Source organism: Panthera onca, chromosome D4 (assembly GCF_046562875.1).
Source record: "Panthera onca isolate mPanOnc1 chromosome D4, mPanOnc1 haplotype 2, whole genome shotgun sequence".
NCBI classification, from domain to species: Eukaryota; Metazoa; Chordata; class Mammalia; order Carnivora; family Felidae; genus Panthera; species Panthera onca.
The window spans coordinates 65,201,930-65,228,921 of NC_138351.1; the positions used below are offsets into that span (position 1 = coordinate 65,201,930).

Sequence of the window (26,992 nt, forward strand, 5' to 3'; positions counted from 1 at the left end):
TTGGCGATCCCCCCACCCAACACCCCTCCAGCAACCTTCAGTTTGTTCTCTGTATTTAAGAGTCTCTTATGGTTTGCCTCTTTGTTTTTTCTTATTTTTCCTTCCTTTCCCCATGTTCATCTGTTTTGTTTCTTAAATTCCATAGGAGTGAAATCATACGGTATTTGACTTTCTCTTTCTTTGCTTAGCATAATACATTCTAGCTCCATCCAAATGGCAAGATTTCATAACTTATATAATTAGAGCCTATATCATACAATCTTATTACATTCACTTAACAGCTCTAAATAATTTTTTAAGTTTATTTTTATTTATTTATATTATTTAAAAAAATTCTTTAAACGTTTCTTCATTTTTGAAAGACAGAGGGTGAGCAGGGGAGGGGCAGAGAGAGAGACACAGAATCTGAAGCAGGCTCCAGGCTCTGAGCCTTCAGCACAAAGCCTGATGCAAGGCTCAAACTCAAGAACCATGAGGTCATGATCTGGGCCGAAGTCAGATGCTTAACCAACTGAGCCACCCACGTGCCCCAATTTATTTATTTTGGGAGAGAGAAAGAGAGCACAAACAGGAAGGGCAGAGAGAGAGAGAGAGAGACAGAGAATCCCAAGCAAGCTCTGCCTTGTCAGCATCAAGCTCAACACAGGGCTTGAACTCAGGAACTGTGAGATCATGACCTGAGTGGAAACCAAGAATCAACCAAAAGTGGGATGTTTGACTGAGTCACCCAGGTGCCCCTCCCTAAATCATTCTTTTTGTAGATGTTACTGGATAGTCCACTCAAGCATGTCTTCTATGAACAAAGACAATTTTACTTCTTCCTTTCCAATCTTAATGTTTCATTGTCTTATGGAACAAAATAGTCTGGATTGCAAGGTTGATTAGAAAGAGTGAGCATCTTTGCCTTATTTCTGGTTTCTAGAGGAAAGATAGTCAACATTCCACAACTGATTTTAGAAATGAGTATTGTCCGGAGACATTTTATCCATTTGAGGAAGGTGTCTTCTATTTCTATTTTTCTCAGAGTTTTAAATTATGAATTGATATAATTTTTTTCAAAAATTCTTCTGCGGGACACCTGGGTGGCTCAGTTGGTTAAGCATCCGAGTCACAGAGAACTCTCTCTCTCTCTGTGCCCCTACCCGGCTGTGCTCTCTCTCTCTGCCCCTACCCCACTTGTACTCTCTCTCTCTCAAAATATTGAAAAAAAATCTTCTATATATCTTGAAATTATTAGATGAATTTTCTTATTTGTTATTTGGAGTGACTGCCTGGGTTGATTTATACATGTTAAACCAAACTTATATTCCAGAAAGTAAATTTCAATGACCATGATGTATTTGCCATTTTATATATTGTTCAGTAACTGGTTAACAAATTGCTAAGGAAGTTTTGTGTCTGTGTTAATGCAAGATATTAGTCTATATACTCATTTCTCATAACTTCTCAAAATTTCTTTGAGAAGTTTTAGTGTCAGAATTATTTATATTGGTGTCAAAAATGAGTTGAAACTTCTTTCCCCTACCTCTTGTTTCTCAAAACCTTGTGTAGAGTTAGTATTTTTCCTAATTTTTTTTTTTAAGATCCGAGTTTAGGTCTGTGCTTTCCTTTCTTGGAAGGTTTTTGATAATGGATTCAATTTACTTATTATGGAGCCCATTCACATATTTATTATTTAATCATGTGTTTTGCTAAATTAGTTTTACAAGGAGCTCATCTATATCATTTGAGCTGCTGAAATTTTTGCCATACAATTATAAATAATATTTCCCATTATCCTTTAAAATCTACGTAGTTAAAAAACTTGCATCAATCCTGATATTGGTAATTTGTATTTTCTCTTTATTTTATCAGTCTAAGAGTTAATCAATTTTAATAATTAAAAAAAAACAAATTTTGGATTTTTTAATTTGCTTTAATTTTGTGTTCACTTTGTTTCTGGCTTATAGCTTTATTATTTACTCCCTCTAACTTTGAACTTAGTTTGATATTTTCCTAATTTTATTCATTTATTTTTCATATTTTCCTAATATTAAAGCAGGGATTTAAAACACTGTTGTAAACTTTTTTCTAATACCAGTCATTAAAACTATAAATTCTCCTTTGTGAACTGTAGTCCACAATTTTTGATACTATGTTATTCTTAATTGTTTCTTTTCGTAAATGTGCACTGTGATTTGATGATAGGTTATTTAGAAGAACGATTTTTTAAAAAATTGTATATTTTCTATATAGTGACTTTGATTTCTAATTCAATTACTTGTTGATTAAAGAACAACTATAGAAATTATACAAGGAATAAATGGATCATGCCTATGTACATTTTAAATCACAAATTTAATATTGTTTCATGAATCTGAAATATTTCCTCTTTCAGAGTATTTAAAACAGAGATGTTCATAACCATAGCTGAACATCAAAATTTCTTCAGCAATATATTAACATACATTGGCTAGATCCAAACCTAGAGATTCAGATTGGCCAGATCCAGACTTAGAGATTCAGATACAACAGGGCAAGTGATTTTAATGCATGTCCTCAGTTAAGAAGAAAAACCATCACCAGCAACAACACCCAACTGTGTGGATGGAGCTACAGAGTATTATGTTAAGCGAAATGAGTCAGAGAAAAACGAATACCATATGATTTCACTCATATGTGGAATTAAGAACCAAATGAACAAAGGTTAAAGAAAAAGAGAGGTAAACCAAGAAACAGACTCTTAACTACAGAGAACAAACTGATGGTTACCAGGGGGAGATGGGTGGTGAAGTAGATTAAATAGGTGATCGGAATTAAGGAGTGCACTTGTTGTGATGAGCACTGAGTGATGTATGGAAGTGTGATAGCACTATATTGTAACCATGAAACTAATATTACACTGTATGTTAATTGCAATTTAAATAAAAGCTTAAAAAAAACTAAACCAGATAACTTATTGGTTAATACATCCTAAATTTTATTCAATTAAAATCATTTAAATTTTTATAGAGTGACAAAAATGTGCCAAGTTTTGTGCTAGGAAATAGAGCCTAAATAAAAATATCAAGATACTTATTTTAATGTACTTTATTTTTCAATTTTTTTGAGTACAGTTGACATGCAATGTTACATTAATTTAAGGTGTACATTAGACTTCTCCATTATGCTATGCTCATCCCAAGTGTAGCTACCATTTGTCACCATAAAACATTATTACAGTATCATTGCCTATATTCCCTATACTGTGCCTTTTATTCTCTTTTATTCTAGTGACTTATTCATTCCCCAACTGGAAGCCTGTATTCCCACTCCCCTTCACCCATTTCGCTTTCCCCCACAAACCATTAGTTTGTTCTGTTTATGGATCTGGTTCTGCTTTTTGTTTATTCACCGTTTTGGTTTTTTTTTTTTAATTTTACTATGTAATTAATTCTTAACATTTATATAATGTCAAAATAAGTAAGATCCTGTGTATGTGTGTGTTTGTGTGTGTGTGTGTGTGTGTGTGTGTTTATGCGTGTCTGTAAGCCCCAAACTCACACACGATCAACAATGGCTTTATTTTTGTAATGCAATGAGATGTTGTAAAAAAACATTTTTAGGGGTACCTGGGTGGCTCAGTGGGTTGCGCATCTGACTTGGGCTCAGGTCATGATTCACTGTTTGTGACTTCAAGCCCCACATCAGGCTTTATGGTGACAGCTCAGACCCTGAAGACTGCTTTGGATTCTGTATCTCTCTCTCTCTCTTCTCCCCTACTCCAATTCTGTCTCTCTCACTCTCAAAACTAAACAAACATTTAAAAAATGTCTAAAATAACCTTTTTATATGAAATATTAATGTATGCCTCCAATGCGAATATTAGATAATAAAACATGCTCATATAGTACTGAAACAAATGGAAACTTTTAAATGAAAAATACTTTGCAAAATAGTTTTTATTTCTCAGATATTCCTAAAGAACAAAAATTAAAACAAATAAAAATCCGTATCGATACTTATGGTGCACACTGACACACATACACATTCACACACATATAAGTATGTCATTGAATGATTCAGATTTGCTTAAGTTCTGAGAATATTTTGAGGATCTGATTTTGCTTAAGTAATGCTTTTAAAGTGACATATTTGCTAAAATTCAATTGCAAGTGAATCTGGAGCATGAGATAGAGAAAAATAATTCAACTATGATGTCACAATTCTTTTTTAAAGTTTATATTTCAGACATGGCAATTTGGTAACTTTATAAACTGTTTTTTATTTACTTTGTTTTAGTTATGTTAAAGTTTGTGCAAAAGACACACATGTACTCATTTCTGTTTCTTCTAGAATAAAGTAATCTTACATAATAGTAGAGATCTGAGAATGCAAACTATTTCTCTAGTTGGTGATGGCAAGTGCTTACACATAATAGTGATCATTAGAGTGATTATATATAAATTAATTAAAAACTTTCCCTCTTATTTTAATAGCCAAAAAATAAACTTTGGAACATATGATAATTACATTCCAGGTAAGAAAGAATTTAATATTTACTTTTGAAACATGATTAATTTTAAGATTATGATTATTTTAAGGATAAGTGATTATTATCCTCTATTCAAAGGGATAAAGCAAGACCTCTTACAGAATATTATTAAAAATAAACCCTTTTACTTATAAGGCACCTTACTCATGGACTCAGCAAACACTTTCTAAGATATTTTGTTTTTAAATCAAACAAAGTTTAAGCAAATAGGTTCAGCAACATAAAGGTGTTATGTTAGAAATGATACATGTTAGAAATAAAAAATCAGATAATCTTACAGTTGAAAAGTAGTCTAGAAATTGGATAAACAACTCACCAATAACCACAATGACTTGTACTACATTCCTGCTAGACTATATCCCCCCGATAATAGGCCAAAAACCCAACAATCTGATGTTGAAGGCCTTCATATATCAAATGATTTTCCCTCATATAGTGAGCTTAAATATCTCTTTCATTCTGTATATTTTCTCATCGATCCTGTTTTCAGGAGACTCATGGGAAAAGTATATTTTCTCTTACACAAAGTACTACTACTGCACGTGTTTAAATGCAGTGAAAATCTCTCACTAGTTTCATTTGTACCCTAAATGTCTCTAGCCATTCTCTTATAGTTTCCAGGTAACTTTACCCTCACAGTCACAATTCTATAGGTACTCTTAATTTGTTAGATTTTTTCATTAATATGCCACTTACATTTTTTTCAAATTTTTATTTAAATTCTAGTTGGTTAACATATAGTGTAATATTGGTTTCAGGAGTAGAATTAAGTGGTTCATCACTTATTTATAATACCCAGTGCTCGTCATAACAAATGCCCTCCTTAATACCCATCACCCAATAACAACAATGCTGTTATTAAGTGCACAACATTTACTCTTGTAGCTTGGAAAATTACTAACTAAAGGAATCTTAAGCAGTAGCATTTAGATTCAATCATATATTTACGAAATATTTTATAACAAGTACTGTGCTAAGTACTTTGGAGGCTACAGAAGTAGTTACCATATTTTCTGATCTCAATAGAATTTATTCTAACCTAAAGAATCTATAGCAAGAATCCAGACCTGGAGAGACAGAAAGATTATAAGAAAGCAGTAAAGATGTTTCTTTGCATTTATATCACAGACTGTATTAGTTTTACAATGACTAGTTATCTGTAAAACTGATCAAAATAGAAAAATAAATTTTTATTTTCATGTACTGATAGCAGAGAATTCCAAATATTAATAAAATAAATGAAGCCATAATTCGTATCATTTGTTTATTCATGAAGTCTATTATCTTACTGCCGTTTTAGTTCTGATGAAATTCTACTTACTCTAAAATGTTTGTTAAATATTTTCTTATTTTAGTCAGTGAATTAAGCAAAAAATCATGGAATCAGCAATACTTTGCCCTGGTATTTCCCAAACCACCACGGCCAGGAAAAAAAAGGAGATCAAAACCATCTCAACTACGAGACAATACAGCTCCTGTGAGTATTGAAAAGATCATATAATCTTACTAGTGATAAACTTGTGAAATCATGTATAGTTATGTGCTTTACAGATCAGTGCTGACCAATGAGATTTCTGTGATGATGGAAATATTTATGTCTTTGCATTCCAATTTAGCTATTGAACATTCATTTTGAGAGGCTAGTCCAACTGAGGAATTGAATTTTACATCTCAACTCAATTCAATTAATTTCTCTTGAGGCTTATATACCATATTGGACAGCACAGTTAAAGGTAATTCAAATTCTACTACTTGACAAAAGTAGATATATTTTATTTTCATTTCACTGTATAAAAATTGGGCCTCTTATTTCATATTATTTCTTTAGTAACACCACACTATAGAAAATGTGTGTTCAAGAAGCACAAAAATCTGAGGATCCTAATGCTGCAGTTAATAAGAACATTCAGAAAATGTTCCCTAGAGAAACTCCCTCATTAAAGTTGTGGGGTTATATTATACCCTGATGAAGTTTTAATACTTCTTCAATGTAGAATTCAGTATTCTGAATACTTGAAGATAAATATTTCTTAATGTGTGTGGAGTCATCATGGGATATGAAATGTTAAAAAAAAAACTTTCACAAGATAAATGTATCAACTCTTGTTTGTTTCAGGGAGTGTTTCCAATCAGTAGTGATCCTAGCTTATTCTGTAATCTCACACTCTTTGCTTTTCCTTTCTTTCTTTATTCAATTTATTTTTCCATTATTTGTTATCATTACTTGCAAAGTTTGCTTTTTTTGCAATTAAGATTTTGCAAATACTTGGTTAGGAGTTGAAAAGAAAATGTACCATTCTGCACAAATTTACTTGCACTGAATGTTACAGATTTTATCATTGTAGTTTCCTATCTGAAAGATATCAATTTATACCTTGCCAAGCAGTAGCAGTTTTAGGCTTGTACTTTTAACCACATGTAGCAATCCAAATTCCAGAGACCTTGAATGTGATAATAGAGAACAGGATATGCCTGAACATGAAACTATTAGATATTAGAGAATAGTTTCTGAGTTAGCCTAGTAATGGAGAGTGGGCAGAATATTTTAAGAATTCTCCAGAACACTGAGGAAAAAAAAGCCTCCCTGATTGTGAAATCATAAACGCTGATATGTCATTAGTCAGTGGAGGTCTCTACCAATTTTAACATAATATCTTGAGGGAATTATGAAGATCTTCTAAATTGAAATAAGGCCCACAATAATACATGAATATCAATTAGTCATAAAAAGAATGAAATTGGAAAAGCAAAATAAACTGAGATCTACAATGTATCCACTTATCAAAATCTAAAATCTTTTAATGGTTAAAGTTAAAATGTATTTGATATCTGGTAATAAAGGCTGTGTAACTTGCACACAAGTTGTTCATCATTATTCTAACCAATATTTCAGAAATATGATGAAGAGAAATTAAGAGAAGGTCCTAAACGACCGTTATGGATGCACAGTTCTTTAATGAGAATTTCTGAAAGACCATCTGATTATTTAGCTGCCAGGATATGGCCCCCACATAAACCAACCCATCACTCCAAGGAGGTTGCTAAAGTAGCAGATGTACACAAACCTGTATCTCCAGCAAGAGGTAAGAAAGATAAAGAACACAAGAAAGCAGACAAGAAAGACAAATCAGAATCAGAATCAGAATCCACAGTTTCAAAGGGACCACTAATAACTAGGAAGGAGTCAAAGAAAGATAAGGATATAGAAACAGGAACTAAAGGTGAAAAAGATGTTGCAAAAACAGATGTCAAAAAAGAGAAGAAACATACAAAGAAGGGTAAGGAGTCAGCTACAGAATCTGAAGAGGAACAAAAAGGTGCAAAAAAGGATACCAAAAAAGAAAGAAAAGATTCAAAGAAGGGTAAGGAGTCAGGTACAGAATCTGAAGGTGAAAAGAAAGATGCCAAGAAAGGTGCCAAGAAAGAAAAGAAAGATTCAAAGGACAAGGAGTCAGGTATAGAATCTGAAGGTGAGAAGAAAGATGCCAAGAAAGATGCCAATAATGAAAAGAAAGATTCAAAGGACAAGGAGTCAGGTACAGAATCTAAAGGTGAAAAGAAAGGGGCCACGAAAGGTGCCAAGAAAGATAAGAAAGACTCAAAGGACAAAGAGTCAGGTACAGAATCTGAAGGTGACAAGAAAGATGCCAAGAAAGAAAAGAAAGATTCAAAAAAGGGCAAGGAGTCAGGTACAGAATCTGAAGGTGAAAAGAAAGGGGCCACGAAAGGTGCCAAGAAAGATAAGAAAGATTCAAAGGACAAGGAGATAGGTATAGAATCTGAAGGTGAAAAGAAAGGGTCCACAAAAGGTGCCAAGAAAGATAAGAAAGACTCAAAGGACAAAGAGTCAGGTACAGAATCTGAAGGTGAAAAGAAAGATGCCAAGAAAGAAAAGAAAGATTCAAAAAAGGTCAAGGAGTCAGGTACAGAATCTGAAGGTGAAAAAAAGAATTCAAAGAAAGATGCCAAGAAAGATAAGAAAGATTCAAAGAAGAGCAAAGAATCAAGTATAGCATCTGAAGATGAAAAGAAGGGTGCCAAGAAGGATAAGGATGGGAAAAAAGATTCAAAGAAACCAGGAGAAAAAGATGATGAGTCAAAAGACAAGAAAGAATCCAAGAAAGATGCAAAGAGAAAGGTGAGTAAAAAAGAGAAGAAAGATGAAAAGCCCAGCGGGACAGATACTGAATCAAAAGATGATGCCAAGAAAGATGCCAAGAAGAATGCCAAGAAAGATGCCAAGAAAGATACTGACACAGAATCTCCTGATGCAAAGAAGGATACAAAGGATGCAAAGAAGGATGCAAAGAAGGATGCTAAGGCAAAGAAAGGCAAGTAGGCCTTGGATAAAATTCAAAAGCATGTTTGATAAAACAATTTTAGCAATCTGATACTAAATCTATGAGTGACAGGGGGCCTCAAAGAATCAAATAATTTTTAAAGTGGAGCAAAGAAGAATACAAAGAAAGACTCATAAAATCATAAAAATATAAAGAAGAAAAGAAAAATTAAGAGATGATTCAATGAAGAACTTGGAGGATACATATGCTAAGTTTGGGGATATGAAGGATTCAATGAAAAATCCCTAGAAATGTTCAAAGAAGAATATTCAAATCAGGATGTAGAAGTTAATGACACTGGATCTGTGGATAGCAAAAAAAAAAAAAAAATATATCAAGACTTCAAAAAAATCCAAGGAGGTAGACATTCAATCTATATAATCAAACTGTGAAGCTGCATCCACAGATTTAAATAAAGAACTATAGGTGTATCAGAGGAAGTCAAAAAAATTTCAGAAAGTCTTTCAAATAAGTACAAATTAAAAGTAGCATTCTTCGAAAAAAAAATACGGAAGGAAGGAAGGAAGGAAGAAAAGAATTGCTTCCTTGTGAACCTATACCATCATCCCTGAAGTGTAAACAGCCACACCAGGTTGATGGAAATTAAATTCCACATCCAAGCCAAGACAAACACACTTGGTAAGTTAGTTTTGTTTTTTAAGCGAAACTGGATTAAACAGTAATTGAGTCAATTTAAAGTTTGAATTGAAATATACCATTCTTATAAAAATCTGTGTCATCTGCCGAGTATGTTTTGCTGGAATTTGGTAGAATTGAGTAGAATTTACTTAGGGCTTTCTCATTATAGAAATTACTGATGAATTTGGTAACAATAACACAAGAATGAAGACTTTAAAAGTATCAACAAAAAGGTTAATTAGAATTATTTATCATGAGAGAGGAGACTGATTTTTGATACATGGAAACTAACAATTATCAAGAGTTTTTTGGTTTTTTTTTTCTTTAAACAGAATATAGTATCCAACTTCTCTCCATTTAAGACAGGAAAATCAAACTTTTCCAAATTGCCAAGGTAAGTAAATTTATTTTTTATTTTATTTATTTTTGGGGGTGTGCGGGGAAGGAGAAAAGGGAGGGAGAGGGAGAGGGAGAGGGAGAGGGAGAGGGGGAGAGAGAGAGAGAGGGAGAATCCCAAGCAGGCCCCATGCTCAGCACAGAGACCAACATGGGGCTCAACCCCACAACCGTGAGATAATGACCTGAGCTGAAGAGTCAGATGCTCAACTGACTGACCCACCCCAGGTGCCCCGCACCGTAAGTAAATTTAAACAAGTCTAAAGAGACACCTGATAAATTGCTAATACATATACAAAACCAAATTATCCAGAATTCAACAGGGTCTAACAGAGTGAAAGCATTTACATATTTTTTATATATGAAAACAATTAACTTTGTATTTTTATAACTATGTTAAACTCTCTCGTGATCCATAAGTCCTATTAATGTGACAAAAATTTAAAAAAAAAAAAGCAATATAAAGCACAACGCAAAACTCTCTGAATGCCCAATTAGTGGAAATTAAATTTCTTTAACATTCTCTCTCAGATAAACTCAACATTGTTGCAGAACTTGCTAAGTGACTTTCCCTCATTTTTATCCATCCCAATATAAATTCTGAATACAAAATAAAGCTTCTCCTTGATACTCCTATTCCACATACTTTCAAGAGCTACCTTTCTGTGAACAGAAGTATAATTATGTTGCCTGGTCTTTAAACATTGGCCCCTGTTCCCCTACATCAACTACTCAAGGATTCATGGCTATTGGAATTTATGGTCTTCCAGGCTGCCCTACCTTGCAGATCTGACTCAGCTGTAATGACATAGAGTCAAATCCTGTCCCACTATTCTCTCCCTCTTCCAGGAAAATAATTCTTTTTCTCCCTTTGCTTTATAGTAAAATACTATATTCAGATTTTCAAAATTTTCTGAAAATGTTAGCATCTCTCCGAGGATTTAGGGAATCATTTAAAATCCCCTAGGGGAGCCTGGGTAGCTCAGTTAAGTTTCCAGCTTTGGCTCAGGTCATGATCTCATGGTTCACGAGTTAGAGCCCCACATCGGGCTCTGTGCTGACAGCTCAGAGCCTAGAGCCTGGAGCCTGCTTCAGATTCTGTGTCTCCCTCTCTGTCTGCCAACTCTCCCCCACTCATGCTTGTCTCTCTTCCTTTCTCTCTCTCTCTCTCTCTCTCTCTCTCTCTCTCTCTCTCTCAAAAATAAACACTAAAACATTTTTAAAATCCCCTATTCCTTTAAAACAAAAGCCCTTAGATTATTGTCTAACATAGTATTCAGAAGTCAACTTTTAGGTTAAAATTTAATGTATAGGGGCGCCTGGGTGGCGCAGTCGGTTAAGCGTCCGACTTCAGCCAGGTCACGATCTCGCGGTCCGTGAGTTCGAGCCCCGCGTCAGGCTCTGGGCTGATGGCTCGGAGCCTGGAGCCTGTTTCCGATTCTGTGTCTCCCTCTCTCTCTGCCCCTCCCCCGTTCATGCTCTGTCTCTCTCTGTCCCAAAAATAAATAAAAAACGTTGAAAAAAAAAATTTAATGTATAGTACAATAATAACTGAGCTGTCTTTACCATTCTACTGAAATGCATGAAGGTCCCCCGAGAACCTCTTGGAGTTCCAGTTGCAATGTCTTTTTATCCTAGCCCCTCTTTTCTATGTATTTCTCTATATTTATTCCATCTATTCCCATGGCTTTATACATCATTCTTATTCTGCTGAAGCCTTCGTTTTATTTATTTATTTTTAGTTTATTTTTGAGAGAGAGAGAGAGACAGGGACAGTGAATGGAGGAGGGGCAGAGAGACAGGGAGAAAGAGAATCCCAAGCATGCTCTGCACTGTCAGCACAGAACCTGATGCAGGGCTTGAATGCATGAACTGTGAGATCATGACCTGAGACAAAACTAAGAGTCAGATGCTTAAACCCACTGAACCACCCAGGTGCCCTGAATCCTGTATTTTAAATCTAGTACTGACCTTTCCATTTAGATCCAAAATCATGTGTCTAAATATTAAGTTAAAGCATATACTTGACTGTCTTCTAGACATCTCAAAATTAACAAGTCCCAAAGAGAACTCAATACCTCTCCACCCAAACCTGTTTTCCCCAGGTATTCACCAACTCAGTAAATGATGACTGCTGACTCAATCAAAAATTGGTGGGTCATTCACAATTATTTTGTTTCTCCATGCTTATCTATTATTAAGTCCTGCCTGGCTACCACCAATATTTAAATTGTTCTGCTTCACTCCATTTATACCACTTTTACATTAGAAGTCCAATCAGCCATTATATTTCACTTGGAAATCCCAAAGCCCCCTAAATGCAGGTAAAACCGCGTACTTCAACTCTCGTAACCACCAAACACCCCTTCTCAACCCAGAAATCATGTTCCTCCATTACTCTAAGTCTTCTAGTGTATTGATGTCACATTTAGCATAAGCTTGCTTTCTTTCTTTCTTTCTTTTTTTTTTTTTTTTTTTGCTCTAGCTTATATAGCCTTTAATTATCTGGTTTCTGACTACTTATCTGCCTTCATGTGGTAGCAAAATTGTCTACCATGCTCTTGTGACACTGGATTTCTTTCTGTATTTAACCATATAGATCATTACACTTTCAAGGCTTCACACTGTTTCCTCTGCCTATAACACAATTCTTCTAGAACTTTACATTGCTGACTCCTAATTATTTATACTTAGCTTAAATTTTACCTTTCCAAACATTTAAAATATATTTTATTTTTAGAGTATTTTTAGGTTCACAGAAATATTGATGATAAGGGGAAGATTTTTCCCATATATCCACCTATACATGCATAGCTTCCTCCATTTATCAACATCCACCACCCGGGTAGTATATTTATTACAACTGATAAGCCTACATTGACATATCATTATCACTCAAAACACATAATTTCCATTAGGGTTCACTCTAGGTGGTGTACATTCTATGGATTTTTAATGCATAATGACATATATCAACCAACAGTATCATACAGAGTAATTTCACTGCCCCTAAAAATCTACGTGCTCTACTGTTTCATCTCATCTTTCCCTCTTACATCTGGCAACTGCCGATCTTTTCACCGTCTCCATAGTCATATAGCTGAAATTATAGAATAGGTAACTTTTTCAGGCTGGCTTCTCTTATTTATCTACATGCATTTAATATTCTCCCATGTCTTATCATGGCTTGAAAGCTCAGTTCTTTTTAGCATTGAGTAATATTACATTGTCTAGATGTACCACAGATTATTTATCTATTCACCTACCAAAAGACATCTTGTTTGACTCTAAATTTTAGCAATACTGAATAAAGATGCTATAAATATTCATCTGCATTTTTGCATGTACATATCTTTTCATCCTATTTGAGAAAATACTATGGAGTGCAATTGCTGGATTGTATGATAAGGCTATGTTTAGTTTTTTCAGAAGTAATGTATGCTTAAAAAATTGCTAAGAGGGGATCTTATGTTATGTTTTCTTATATAGATGACGATAATAGTATATAAAAAAGGCAGGAGGAAACTTTTGGAGGTTATGGATAATGCTTATGATACAGATTGTGGTGATGGTTTCATAGGTGTATACGTACCTCCAAAATCATCAAGTCATCAAGTTGTACACATTAAACTTGCACAGCTTTTTGGGTGTTTATATATATATATATATATATATATATATATATATATATATATATATATATAATTCTAATTCTGTTATTTATTTAGCTCAAAAGGATATGGATATGGCCCAATCTCATTTGACAAGGCTCCTATAATGTAACTTTACTCCATTTCAAAGGGCATTGTATTTTTTAAGTTTATTTATTATTATTTTGAGAGAGAGAGGCAGAGAGCACACAAGTTGGAGAGGGGCAGAGAGAGACAGAAAGAGACAGAATCCCAAGCAGGCTCTGCACTGTCAGTGTGGAGCCTGATGTGGGGCTCTAACTCACCAACTGTGAGATTATGATCTGAATGGAAGTCAGACACTTAACTGACTGAGCCACACAGGTGCCCCACTTTACTCCATTTCTAATGGTTAGCTCAACCTGGAAGTTGTGTTACCTAGCTTAGTACTCTCCTTCCTATTTATAGACTGGTATTAGTAGACTTTTATTTTAATTTCCTATTCCCACTCCATAAGAGAAATTAAGATTTTATCCCCTCTAAAATCCAGGGGGAAAGTACACATAGTTTTTTGTTTTTGTTTTTTTTTTTTTTTTTTTTGAGTCTTTATATGTAGCTCTGATTCCTGAACTAAGTTACTTAATTCTTCCATAAGGACTACTAGGATAACCTCTAAATGACTTTATTCATCAGCTTATACCTTGACCTATGGCAGAGGATATTAGCTTTTCTCCAAAGCTGTGTTCTATTTCCCAAATGTAGGTTATGAGTTGTTAGAAATATATGGAAATGATTAAAGAAAAAATTATATTGCCACTCATATGAAATATAGGGTTTTAGCCATTAAAATAAAAATATAATACAGCAATATAAATATCCTCCTATCGATGACAATTAATACATGTCTCTAAGAAGTATCCAGTTTTCTAACTTTTAGTTATTTGCTAACTTTTCTTCACACATAACAACGAGCAGCAGAGACAATTAGTTGTCAATTATAGGGTGTTTTTCTAACCCTCTTTACCTTGTCTCCTTAGTACCGAAGCCAAAAGTGGAGGTGAAAGAAGTTAGTAGATCAATTCAAAGGCAAAAATCCACATAAAGGACAAACTCCTACTCAATAATCCTGCCGTATCTTTCACTTCTCAATTTAGCCTTTTAATCACACAGTTTGAATGTATAAGATATTTTTCCTCTTTTACTGATTCATTTTCCCTCGAGTAAAACGGAGAGCTGTAAAAGTGAAATACAGATGTGAAAGAATTGCTAGCTTTGTATGCTTGTTAATATATGATTAATTCACTGCAAAGGCTTGGAGTGGTGGCTAAAGAATTTCAAATGTGACTAAAACCACAGAATATCATAAAAAAAAGAAATATCATAAAACAAAAACAAATCTTTAGAAACGTATATGTCCTGAAAGAAATATGTCCATCTTCTGGCCTCCTTATGTGAAAAAATAAAGTAGTATAATAGATCATTAATTAGTCATGTCTGATTTTATAGAATTCTATAAATATTCCACATCTTGACTTATCAACTGCAGTGGTATGGTTATTTGCAAGGTGCTTTCGAATTATTTTTCTCCTCTGTATGTGTATGTCTCTGTGTGTCTATGCAATATTGTCAATAACACAGAACAAGTAAGAAAATCTGTTAAAAGTGAATGTCATGAAAGATGAAATGACTGATGGATTTGAGAACTCTGTTTTATGTAGGGGGAACAAATATCACATTTTGTCCAATTTTCTAAAACTGCAGGAAAATTTAGATATTATCAATTTTCTTTAATTCTAATAAAACTATCAACAATAATTTTAAATATATAAATAGGAAATAAGTACTAACATCAATAACAATTGATTTTGCACTCAAAACAGTATTTTCTGCCTGTGTTTCACATAACTCAAAGCGCCACTTCTCTGTTTTATAGATGGAAATAGTTCAAGCCTTGTCCTAGACTTCTAAGATGCTACTCCAATTGAAAAAAAACCTAGTTATACCTGTATTACAATCCACACTCCAGCATGAAGTAGACATCTGGAGATTAACATGACTTCTCCATGCCATTCATTATCTCCTTTCAGTTGCTAGTATTCATGAGCTTCTTTCAAAGGGTCACGCTTTATCCTTCCATGTCCTCAGTGATATCTGCACTGCAGTATACATATTACCTCCTTAAGAAATGTTGCTGTAAAACTAATTGAATTAAAAACACTTTCTCCCATTCCACAAATTGCCTTTCACTCTGTTGATTGTTTTCCTTGCTGTGAAGATATCCTTTGAAGTAGTGCCACTTGTCTATTTTTTGCTTTTATTGCCTGTGCCTTTGTTGTCATACAATCATTGTCTACACCAAAGCCATAAAGATTTTCCCCTGGATTTTCTTCTAGGTTTAAGTTTTACATTTTGCATTTTTTAGATTTTAATTCATTTTAAGTTTATATTTCCATACAGTGTAAGATAAGGTAATTGCCCACTTTCATTCTTTTGCATGTAAATGTTGTTTTCCTAACACACTTTGTTGAAGGGACCATCTTTCCCCATTGTACTCTTGGCACCCTTGTCAAAGTTCAGTTGACCATTATGTGTGGATTTATTTCTGGGCTATTCTGTTCCACTTGTCTATATGTCTGTTTTTATGTAAGTACCATACTATTTTAATTACTGTAGCTTTGTAATAAATTTTGACATCAGAATGTTGATTCCTTCAGCTTTTTCTTTATCAAAATGGTTTTGGCTATTTGGGGTATTTTATGGTTGCATATATATAATTGTTTTTTCTGTTATAGTAAACAATGCTATTGAGATTTTGATAGGGATTGCACTGAATCTAGAAAATGCACTGTGCAGTATAGACATTTTAACAATATTAAGTCTTCCAATCCATAAACATAGAATGATTTCTATTTGTTTCTAATTTCTTTCATCAATGTTTTATAGTTTCAGTACACACAATCTTTTACCTCCTTGGTTAAGTTTATTTTTAAGTATTTTATTTTTGATGCTATTGTAAATAGAATCATTTTCTTAATTTCCTTTATCAGATAGTTTATTACAGAAACACAACTAATTTTTTTAATTAAAGTATAATGGACATGCAATGTTATATAAGTTTCAGTTGTACAACATATTGATTCAATAATTCTATACACTACTCAGTGCTCACCATAAGTGTAGTTACTATCTGTCACCAAACATTATAATATTATAGACCAAACCCTCTATCCTATACTTTTCATCTTCATAACCACTTATTTTATAACTGCAAGTTGTATCATTCTCTTTATGTATTTTACTCATCCTCCTACCAACCTTCTCTTGGGCAACCATAGTTTGTTCTCTGTATCCAACAATGTCTATGTGATACAACTATTTCATATAAATTTCACCTACATCGGAATCTAAAAAACAAATGAACTAAGAAGCAAAGAAACAAAGTAACACAACTGATTTTTGTATGTTGATTTCACATCTCAGGAATTATTGAATTTGTCCACTAGTTTTATTTATTTTTTGAGTTTACAATAAGGGTATAGTGTATTTATTATTATTTGTAAATTGTGTGGTATATACCTTATATATAAAGTGTATAATAACCTTATGTATAAAACACGTACATTTTTTCTGAGAGAGACAGTTGTTAAACATTTATCAACAAACCACCACCTGTGCCTCACTCTCATATAGGGAAGGGGGGATTTGTTTTGTTTTCACTCTTAGGACAATTATCTCTTTTTATTGAGAAATATCCAATTTCAGATTTCTGCCTATTGACCCTTTGTTGTTTTCTACAGTGTCAAAAGAGCTTGGCTTAAGGGCTATTACAAGGAAAAGAAGGCAGCAATTACCTATTTTCTTTATAATTAAAAGTGGCTTTTAAGGATGAATGTAGTTGACCCTTGAAACACAGTTTGAACTGTGTGGTCCACTTACACGCAAATTTTTTACAGCACAGTTCAGTAAATATACTTTCTCTTCCTTATGTTTTTCTTAATACTTTTTTCTCTAGCTTACTTTATTATAACAATACAGTATGTAACACAAATAACATACAAAAATATATGATAATTGACTACTTATGTTATGGGCAAGGTTTCCAGTCAACAGTAGCTTACTACTAGTTAAATTTTGCGGGGGCGGGGTGTCAAAAGTTATACGCAGATTTTTGACTATGCAGGGGATGGGTCAGCACCCCAAATTCCTGCATTGTTCAAGGGTCAACTATATGTACACACTGCATTATCTTTGCTAATAATCAAGCTGACCCAAAATGTATTAGTTGTGTCTCTGAAATTATTTTATGAGTTTGAAAAAGATTTATGTTTGTGATATTAGAAAAACTTAAAAATTTTTTTTTTTTTTTACTTTTTAAGAAACCAGTATGCACTCTGAGAACCAGAGTACCTACATTTTAAACCTGCAAACTACCAACTCTGTTATCTGCTTAAATAACCTCTCTGTACTTAAGTTTCCTCATCTGTGAAATTAACATGATAATAAAATCTTTGGCACAGGGTTGTTGTGATAGTCAATGTGTGCAAAACATAAACAGTGCCTGGCACACAACAGAAGGCTTGCCATTATCATTACCATTGCTATTACTACTACAACTGCTGCTGCCCCACAAAGAAGTCAACTCACTGACATCTTTTTTGGGTTCTAATACTACAGACTGTGTGATCTTGGTAAGTCACTCTTTCTACACCAGCATGGATCTAAGGTTAGGACTCTTCACAGTTTACTTTTAATATCTGTAAGTCAGCGAGTTAACTACTTTGTTCATTAGTTCCACTTTTTGTGGAGTCTTTTGAGTTTTCTACTTATATGTTCATGTCATCTACAAAGATAACTCTTTCTTTCTTTCTTTCTGTATTAAATGCCTTTTATTTATTTTTCATGCCTGACTTCTCTAAGACTTCTATTAAAATGTTGAATATAAGTTGCTGGAGTGGGCATCCTGGTCTTGTTATAGATCTTAGAAGAAAAGCTTTGGGTGGCAAGGTTGAGTAAGATGTTAGTCATTGGCTTTTCATATATGGCTTTTATTATGCTGAGGTAAATTCTATATTTCGTTTTTTTTTAAGATTTTTTATCATGAAAACACGTTGAATGTTGTGAGATGATTCCCCTGCAGCTACTGAGATGATCATGTGATTTTTGTCATTCACTGGTGTTGTGTATCACATTACTTGTGTATTTTAAACTATCCTTGCATTCCCAGTGATAAAACCACTTGATCATGGTGTATGAGCCTTCTAATAATGTGTTGTTGAATTCAGTTTACTACCATTTTGCTGAGGAAGTTTTCATCTATATTAATCAGGGATTTTGGCATGTAATTTTTTCTTATAATGTTTTTATCCAGTTTTAGTATCAGAGTAATGCTGGCCTCACAAAATGAGTTTGCAAGTATTCTCTGCTTTTCTATTTTTTCTGGAAGAGTTTCAGAAGAATTGTTATTCTTCTTTAAATGTTTGTTTTAATTCACCAGACAAGCCATGTGGTCCTGGACTTTTCTTTCCTGGGAGGTTTTTTTATTATTGAGTCAATCTCTTTACTCATTATTGATCTGTTCAGATTTTTTATTTCTTCATGATTCAATATTGGTAGGCTGTATGTTTCCAGGAATTTATCCATTCTTTGGGGTTATCTAATATGTTGGTGTATAACTGTTCATAGCAGTCCCTTTTGATTCTCTTTATTTTTGAAGCATCCCTTGTAATTATCTCTTCTATTGTTTAATTTGTGTTTTACCTTGCTTGCTTTCTTAGTGTAGTAAAAGGTTTTTCAAGTCTGTTTATCTCTTCAAAAGCCAAGTCAGTTTTAATTTTTTTCTATTGTATTTTTGTACTATATTTCATTTATTTCTGCTTTATTATTTCTTTCTTCCACTGGCTTTGGGCTTAGGTTGTTCTTTTCTTAGTTACTTGAGTTGTAAAGTCAGGTTAAGATATCTCTTCTTTTTTAACGTATATGTTACTGTTACAAGCTTTCTTCTTCCTACTGATTTGGCTCCATCCCATATGTTTTGGTATTTTGTATTTTTTTTAATATGTATTTAAAAAAATTTTTTTAATGTTTATTTATTTTTGATAGAGAGAGACAGAGCATGAGTGGGGGAGGAGCAGAGAGAGAGGGAGACACAGAATCCCAAGCAGGCTCTAGGCTCTGAGCTGTCAGCACAGAGCCCAATGCGGGGCTCAAACTCACGAACTGTGAGATCATGACCTGAGCCGAAGTTGGATGCTCAACCGACTGAGCCACCCAGGCGCCCCATTTAATGTTTATTTATTTCTGAGAGAGAGCACAAGTGGGGTAGGGGCAGAGAGAGAGGGGGACAGAGGATCCAAAGCAGGCTCTGCACTGACAGCAGCAAGCCTGATGTGGGGCTTGAACTCACAAACCATGAGATCATGACCTAAGCTGGAGTCAGACACTCAAATGACTAGGCCATCCAGGTGTTCTTGGTACCCTTTTTTTGTTTATCTTGAGTTATTTTCTTATTTCCCTTTTGATTTCTTCTTTGACCCACTCATTGTTCAAGAGTGTGTTGTTATATTTCCGCACATTTGTGAATAAACCCATACATATACAGTTAATTGATCTTTAACAAAGGTACCAAGAGTACACATGGAGAAATGATAGATTCCCAAAAATGATGTTTAAGAAACTGAATATCCACATTCAAAAGAATGTTATAGCTTATACCATATACAAAATATATGATACATATATCATATACAAAAATGAGCTCAAAATGGATATAGGATCTGAAAGTGTGAAACTCCTAAAAGAAAACATAGGAAAACTTCATGACATTGGTCTTGACAGTAATTTCTTAGATTTATCATCAACATGTAGTCAACAAAAGCAAAAAATAGACTACAAAAATCCTACAACTCAGCAACAAAAAATCAAATAATGAACTTAAGAAATGGTGCAAGGACTTGAAGAGGAATTTCTCCAAAGAGAACATAAAATCGCCAACAGACACAGGAAAATATGCTTGGCATCCCTAATTTCTCCCAGAAAAACAAAGATAACAAGTGTGGGTGAGGACATGGGGAAATTAGAACCCACGTACATTGTTGATACAAATATAAGATAATGATGTCACCATGGAAATCAGTACAGAAGTTCCTCAAAAAATTAAAAATAAAACTACCAAATGATCCAGCAATCCCACTCCTGGGTATATATCCAAAATAATTCATAACCGGATCTCAAAGAGATAGCTGCACTCTCATCCTCACTATGGTATTCAAAAAGCCAAAATATGAAAACCTAAATGTCCATCAGTGAATGAATGAAGAAAATGTGACATATGCATACAATATTTGATTTTAAAACAGAAGGAAATGCTGTTATATGCAATTACATGAATGAATCTGGAGGACATCATGTTAAGTGAAATAAGTATGTTACAGGACAAATACTGCATGATTCCACTTACATGAGACATCCAAAATAGTCAAACTCCTAGAAACAGAGTAGAATAGTAATTTCGAGGGGATGGAAGGAGGGAGATAAGTGGAGCTGTTCCTCAACAGGTATTAAGTTTCAGTTATACAAGATGTATACATTATAGAGATCTGCTGTACATCATGTATTAACAATACTGTACCACACACCTATAAAAAAATTAAGATAGATTTCATGTTAAGTGTTTTTACCATAATGAAAAAAAAATGAGTTATCTAGGATTAGACAGCTAACCTTGAAAGTGCTACCTAATCTACTAGCGAATCTCTAATTGTACCTTTTTCATGGAAAAGTACTTTTCTTGGTTTTTCAATCTGATAATATCCCTTTTAGATATACCACATTTTCTAGCCTTGGATTTTCTAAACTATGTAGATATTTTAACAGGTGAAATCTGAGAAAATTTTTCTAATGCTACCTATTGAAGAGACTGAGGTCAAATGAGATTCAGTAATATACCAGTTTTTATAGTTTCTCAGTGACATAATTTGGATGAGGATGGTGATCTTCAAATTCCCATTCCACTGGTTCTGCTTATGCCTACTAAGGAAAAAGTTTGATTATTAAATGTGTGTCTTTATTCTCCCTTCTCACATCATCTCTAATCTAAGTTTTCTTTGGTAGCTCTATTCAAAAAGAAAAAAGGAAGTGATATTTTCAGGCTTTATTGAAGAATAGAAAATAAATTAATGTTCTAATCAAAACCATAGAAATATACATATTTTAATCCTTGGGAAAATATATTTGACAGGTAAAATACAGCATTTCCTAGTAACAATTTTTTTTTTATTTCATCAGTAATATGGATTAAATGTCCAAGAAAACTGACCTTACTATTTTTTTTTTTTGCTTCATATAGAACTAATTTTTAGTCCTAAATATATAAATTCTGGGAAATGTACTTAGAGATAGAGTTGGAATTTTTTCAAGTAGAATGTAAACAAAATGTATAAATTCAAATCATTTAAACAATTTTAATTATAGATTAATCTCCAAATTTCAAGAGAAACAGATATTCCTGCAACAAATTTGGATGAATGATACATTGTCTTGTTACTTGCTATAAAAATTTTTAATTTTAAGATAAAATGTTTTACATTAGGTTTGATAATGATTATCTGCTACCAAAGAAGAAGAATTAAGCTCTATTACTGCAACTTTTCTGAAGACTGAAATTATGACAAAATAAAAAGTTAAAAACAAACTACTGAAAAGTAAAATGCTCTGACTTAGGCATAATCGCTATTAAAACATTATATTCTTTGTATCTGAAAAAAAATCCTGACTAAATTAAGTACTATCTCTTTCTCTCTCTCTCTCTCTCTCTCTCTCTCTCACGCGCACACACACACACACACACACACACACACCTAACAGATATATCTAGTGTTCATGTATATGTATGTGTGTGAGTAATCAAATTACCTCTTTCTTCACCATTTTTTTTTGTGAATTTTTACAATATCTACAAAATATTCACCATTCATGGATATCCTATGACAAGGCCCTTAATTAAAAAAAATAAAAAGCATGGCTATTGGTCCATGTACATCTAGGAATTTTCTACATATATACATATACATACTATCACCATATAGAATAAATGGAATAAAACGCTTGAATTCCTAAGTTCTATAGTCAATAACTTATTTTCTTTTCACAAAATTCATATGATTTTTGTACTGAATAGACACTGCTATGAAAGAAAACATTTGCAGTAGACATTGTATAAGAAGAGTGAAGTAATAGCACCCGAGAGTTACATCAAGTTCTAAATTTAGAAATATTGGTGTAGTTGTTTTAGTTGTGTAAATTTTTATTCCATTAAACTCATCCCCAGAGGCAATCATTAATTCTTTGTAATGTTCTATCATTTAGAGAATATTATAAGACAAGAAGATGCTAAACAGCACAGAGATAACTGCAAACATGAGCATGGAAGAACTAAGGAAAGATATGTAGAAAAAAGAACACTTATAACGGTCTTTCTGGAAGTACAGGGGAACCTTGGTGAAGATTTTTCATGGTTTTATTATTTAAGGACTATGATATACACTCAACTTTAATTTTGCTGATTTACATAATGTTTAAGCGCAGGATGGTATACAAGAAACCATCATTTAGGTCATACGTAAACCTTGTCTGCTGGTCATCCAAATTCATCAAAATATTCTCTGTCCAACCTCTGTGTACAAAGCATTAGTTTTTGCAATGAGTTAAAATGTCTTTAAATTATTATCAATTCAGTCTTCTAGATTTAGAAACATTTCTTATTATTGGCACCATAGAAAATAATTTAAAATAGTAAATTATTTGCATGGAAAATTAATAGATTTTCCATTTTGTTTGCAATTAATTCATATAACTATGTAGAGTAGGAGATGGTCACATCATTTTCCCCATAAATATCTTGCTGTATACTCTAGAGAAACTAGAGGTAGCAAAGATATTAGTAAATCTAGATTTTATTACGAGGCAATTGTAAGAATTTTGCTCCACTAATGAAAGGGGATTGACTCAACTTTGAGCCATTCTTGAATTGTATATATAACTACATTTCCAAAAAAAAAAAAAAAAAAAAAAGGTGCATGACTTCCATCCATCCAAGTATTAAACTTTATTTGTGCTTTTTGGTTAGACATAAGTCACATAAAGAAAAAGAAATTATTTATTTAGACTCTAATTATTATTCTATATTTTAATATTTCTATTTCTCACATTATTATACTATTATATATCATATACTAATATAAGTATTAAATTATCAAAAGACTACATTTGAGAATAAAATAAACTATTTCTTCTGTATATATTCAATATTGAAATTAATGTGAATCACAAAATATTATTACATATGAAAATAACATTTCACATTCTGGTGCTGTGAATAAACATAATCTAGTTGGTTGAAAAGGCTATTTATTTGCTTTATTATTTTAGTGGCAAACATTTAAGAAAGCAGTTTTTATATCTGTGGTCCTAATTCCATATCAGAAACATCAATAATAGTAATAAAATAAAGAAAAATTTAAAAAATTATTAGATATATTTAAAATATATGTCACTACTTGTGGATATATTCAATCTTTTTTCTAGGAGGTATCAAGTACTATTCATGAAAAAAGCCAATAGTAAATCACTGAAAAGAGACAGAAAAGTTATCTACTGAGAAGTCATATACCACATTACTGCACAACCAGGAAAATCTTTTAAAAGCAATGGCAAAATACAAAAATATTTCAATATAATAATAATTCATATCACTACTCAAATAATCAACAAAATATTTCTAAGTTGAAATAACAGCAATAGCAAAATCACCCAATATTTATTTGCCACTAACGATTTTCTAAACACTTTTCTTGTATTGTCATTTAATCCTCATACCAGTCCTAACATGTTGTCTCTGTTTAACTGAACATAGAGCAGTTAAGCTAACAGGAGAAAATTTTCAAAAATAATGGTAAAAGCAGACTTTCAATATGAATTTAAATCTCACAGCACACTAGGATTTAGACCAAGATTTTGTGGCTTAATTGTTCCGGGATTTGGGGAAATTGTTCTTTAACACCTCGCCTCAGTTTCTTCATAGCATCATTACTTTATCTGCAAAAATGTACAGTTCTATTAAAATTACATAAAATTACATCACATATGTAAAGTTCCCACTCTACAATTTTTTAAGAAAAGCAGTTGTTCAATGCATAACTGCTTGGCTCCATTAGTCTCAAAGGAACCTGTCCTGCTACTACTCTTCCCACTGCTGATAGACTTTAGTGTGTCTCTTCACAAATATTGCACTCTGATTAGTAAGTCATAGGAGTTGTATTTGCAGGAATATGCTATAGAAAACAAAAATACGTAAACTGAAAATATGCATTTGAATCCTAGCTCAACCATCATGTCATCATGAAGGAGGGACAAGAAAAGAATATAAAACACAGAACTCAAAGCAGAATGGGAAAGTACTATCTCACATCCAAATACCACTAATTCTAAAAAGCATTAGAAAAAATGAATTATGCCTGGAGACAAGGTAAAGATTCATCTATTTATCTATCTATGATATTATTAAGGAATCAGCTCTAGTTAACATGATATTTTCCAAAATATTTCATGTTTTCCCCTTATCTTTATGTGTGTCATCAAGAAATACCTCTAAAGGGGTGCCTGGGTTGTCCAGTCGATTAAGCCTCCTACCTGGGCTCAGGTCATAATCTCACAGTTGGTGAGTTCGAGCCCCACGTAGGGCTCTGTGCTGACAGCTCAGAGCCTGGAGCCTGCTTTGGATTCTGTGTCTCCCTCACTCTCTGCCCTTCTCCCACTCACGCTCTGTCTCTCTCTGTCTCTCAAAAATAAATAAAAATGTTAAAAAAATTAAAAAAAAAAAAAAAAAAGAAATACCTCTAGGGATGCCTGGGTGGCTCGGTCAGTTGAACAACCGACTTCAGCCCAGGTCATGATCCTGTGCTTCATGGGTTCGAGCCCCGCATCGGCTCTGTGTTGATGGCTCAGAGCCTGGAGCCTGATTCTGATTCTGTTTCTCTCTCTCTCTGTCCCTCCCCCACTCTCTGTCTCCCATAAATAAACAAACATTAAAAAAATGTAAAGAAATACTTCTATAATTCCTTTTTTTTACATTTCAATTAATCAGTTTATAGTATCTTAAATTCTGCTAAGAATTGAATAGAATAAGAGAAAACTGACATCTAGTGTCAAATAAATCATATAATGGTGAGTACAGAGATAAAGATTACTAGAAAATTGTTTCATGTATGGTTTCTGCAAGTAGTGAATATTGATAACAGGCCAATTGGTTTTGCAATGTTTTACTTTGATACTGATAGTTAAAAAAAAAATTATTTTGAACGAGACTGAAAGTGGGGGCAGAGAGAGAGGGAGAATCACAAGCAGGCTCTATGCTCAGCACAGAGCCAGACATGGTGCTTGATCTCATGACAGTGAGACGGTGCCTGACACAGGTCTGGATCTCACCACTGTGAGATCATGACCTGAGCCAAGAGTCTGTTGTTTAACCCAATGATCCACCCAGGTGCCAGACACTGATACTCTTTAAAGCAGTCATTCTCATATATATAAAAGGAGATTTCAATGAATGAGAGTTGCAGGTCAAATGATATAATACTAGCAAAAACACACACACACAAAAATCATGCTTATACATTATTGAAATACCCTAGTCTAAATTAGAGGGACTTAGTTTGGTTAACTAGTAATCAGGAGAGTGGGGTTTAAGTCTAAGGTTAGTTTAGACAAGTAAACATTACTGAGCTTCAGTGTTTCTTCAGTAGCATACAGGCACTGAAACAAATTCTAATATCTCAACAAGTTACATTGTATGGTTTTAAAACTCATTAATAAAATGAAAAACAAATATTTTTAATAATGTCAAGTCATATAGACCAAAGTCAATATTGCATTTTATGTGGTATTTTAATCCATGGTAATATAAAATATTACAAATGCCAGAGATATAATATGAACAAAGGTAAGTGATTTCTTGTAATCCTTCATAATGCCCATGTCAACTACTGGGAATTATAAAACAAGAAGTAGTAAACACATTATTTCTGACAAAGAAACTAAATACCAGATATTCTGCTGCTCTGACATTTCAGAAAACTGATACTCAAGATTATATTTTTAAATGCCAGCATGTTATTACTTTATGTGCTATGTGAATGCAGTTGCATGCATTCAAAAAAAATGATGGCATTTAGTTTATCTTAAAACAGAGCATAATAAAATAATTATAAGTTAGAATAAAATTAACAGGACTATGTCCCATTTTAGTACAAATATAGGGAAATATACTTTTCATTCATAATAATTTTGTTATTTTAAATATTTCTAAACATATGGTTTTACTCTTATTCAAATACATTTTTTATGCATTTTAATTGTCTTATTGTGAAAGCTATGTATCTGAGGGCAATAGAAAGAATTCGGAATTCAAGTGTTACATTATA

General features: G+C 33.1%; 1 protein-coding gene across 14 annotated transcripts in view; it reads left to right on the forward strand.

Annotated features, from left to right (window-relative positions):
- CYLC2 (cylicin 2) overlaps window positions 1-26,992 on the forward strand; it is a 43,357-nt gene that overhangs the window by 5,236 nt on the left and 11,129 nt on the right. For 7 of the 14 annotated variants that reach the window (XM_081790921.1, XM_081790920.1, XM_081790922.1 and 4 more), the window contains exons 2-7: window positions 4,458-4,498; window positions 5,869-5,990; window positions 7,407-9,492; window positions 9,825-9,886; window positions 22,881-23,012; window positions 24,894-25,038. In XM_081790921.1, the coding sequence (XP_081647047.1) occupies window positions 4,458-4,498; window positions 5,869-5,990; window positions 7,407-8,852 (1,609 nt within the window). In that variant the 3' untranslated portion in view covers window positions 8,853-9,492; window positions 9,825-9,886; window positions 22,881-23,012; window positions 24,894-25,038. Of the gene's footprint in view, window positions 1-4,457; window positions 4,499-5,868; window positions 5,991-6,129; window positions 6,247-7,406; window positions 9,493-9,824; window positions 9,887-11,993; window positions 12,042-22,880; window positions 23,013-24,893; window positions 25,039-26,992 lie in introns of those variants that run through there. The other 7 variants (XM_081790925.1, XM_060609161.3, XM_081790928.1 and 4 more) reach the window with 7 other exon arrangements.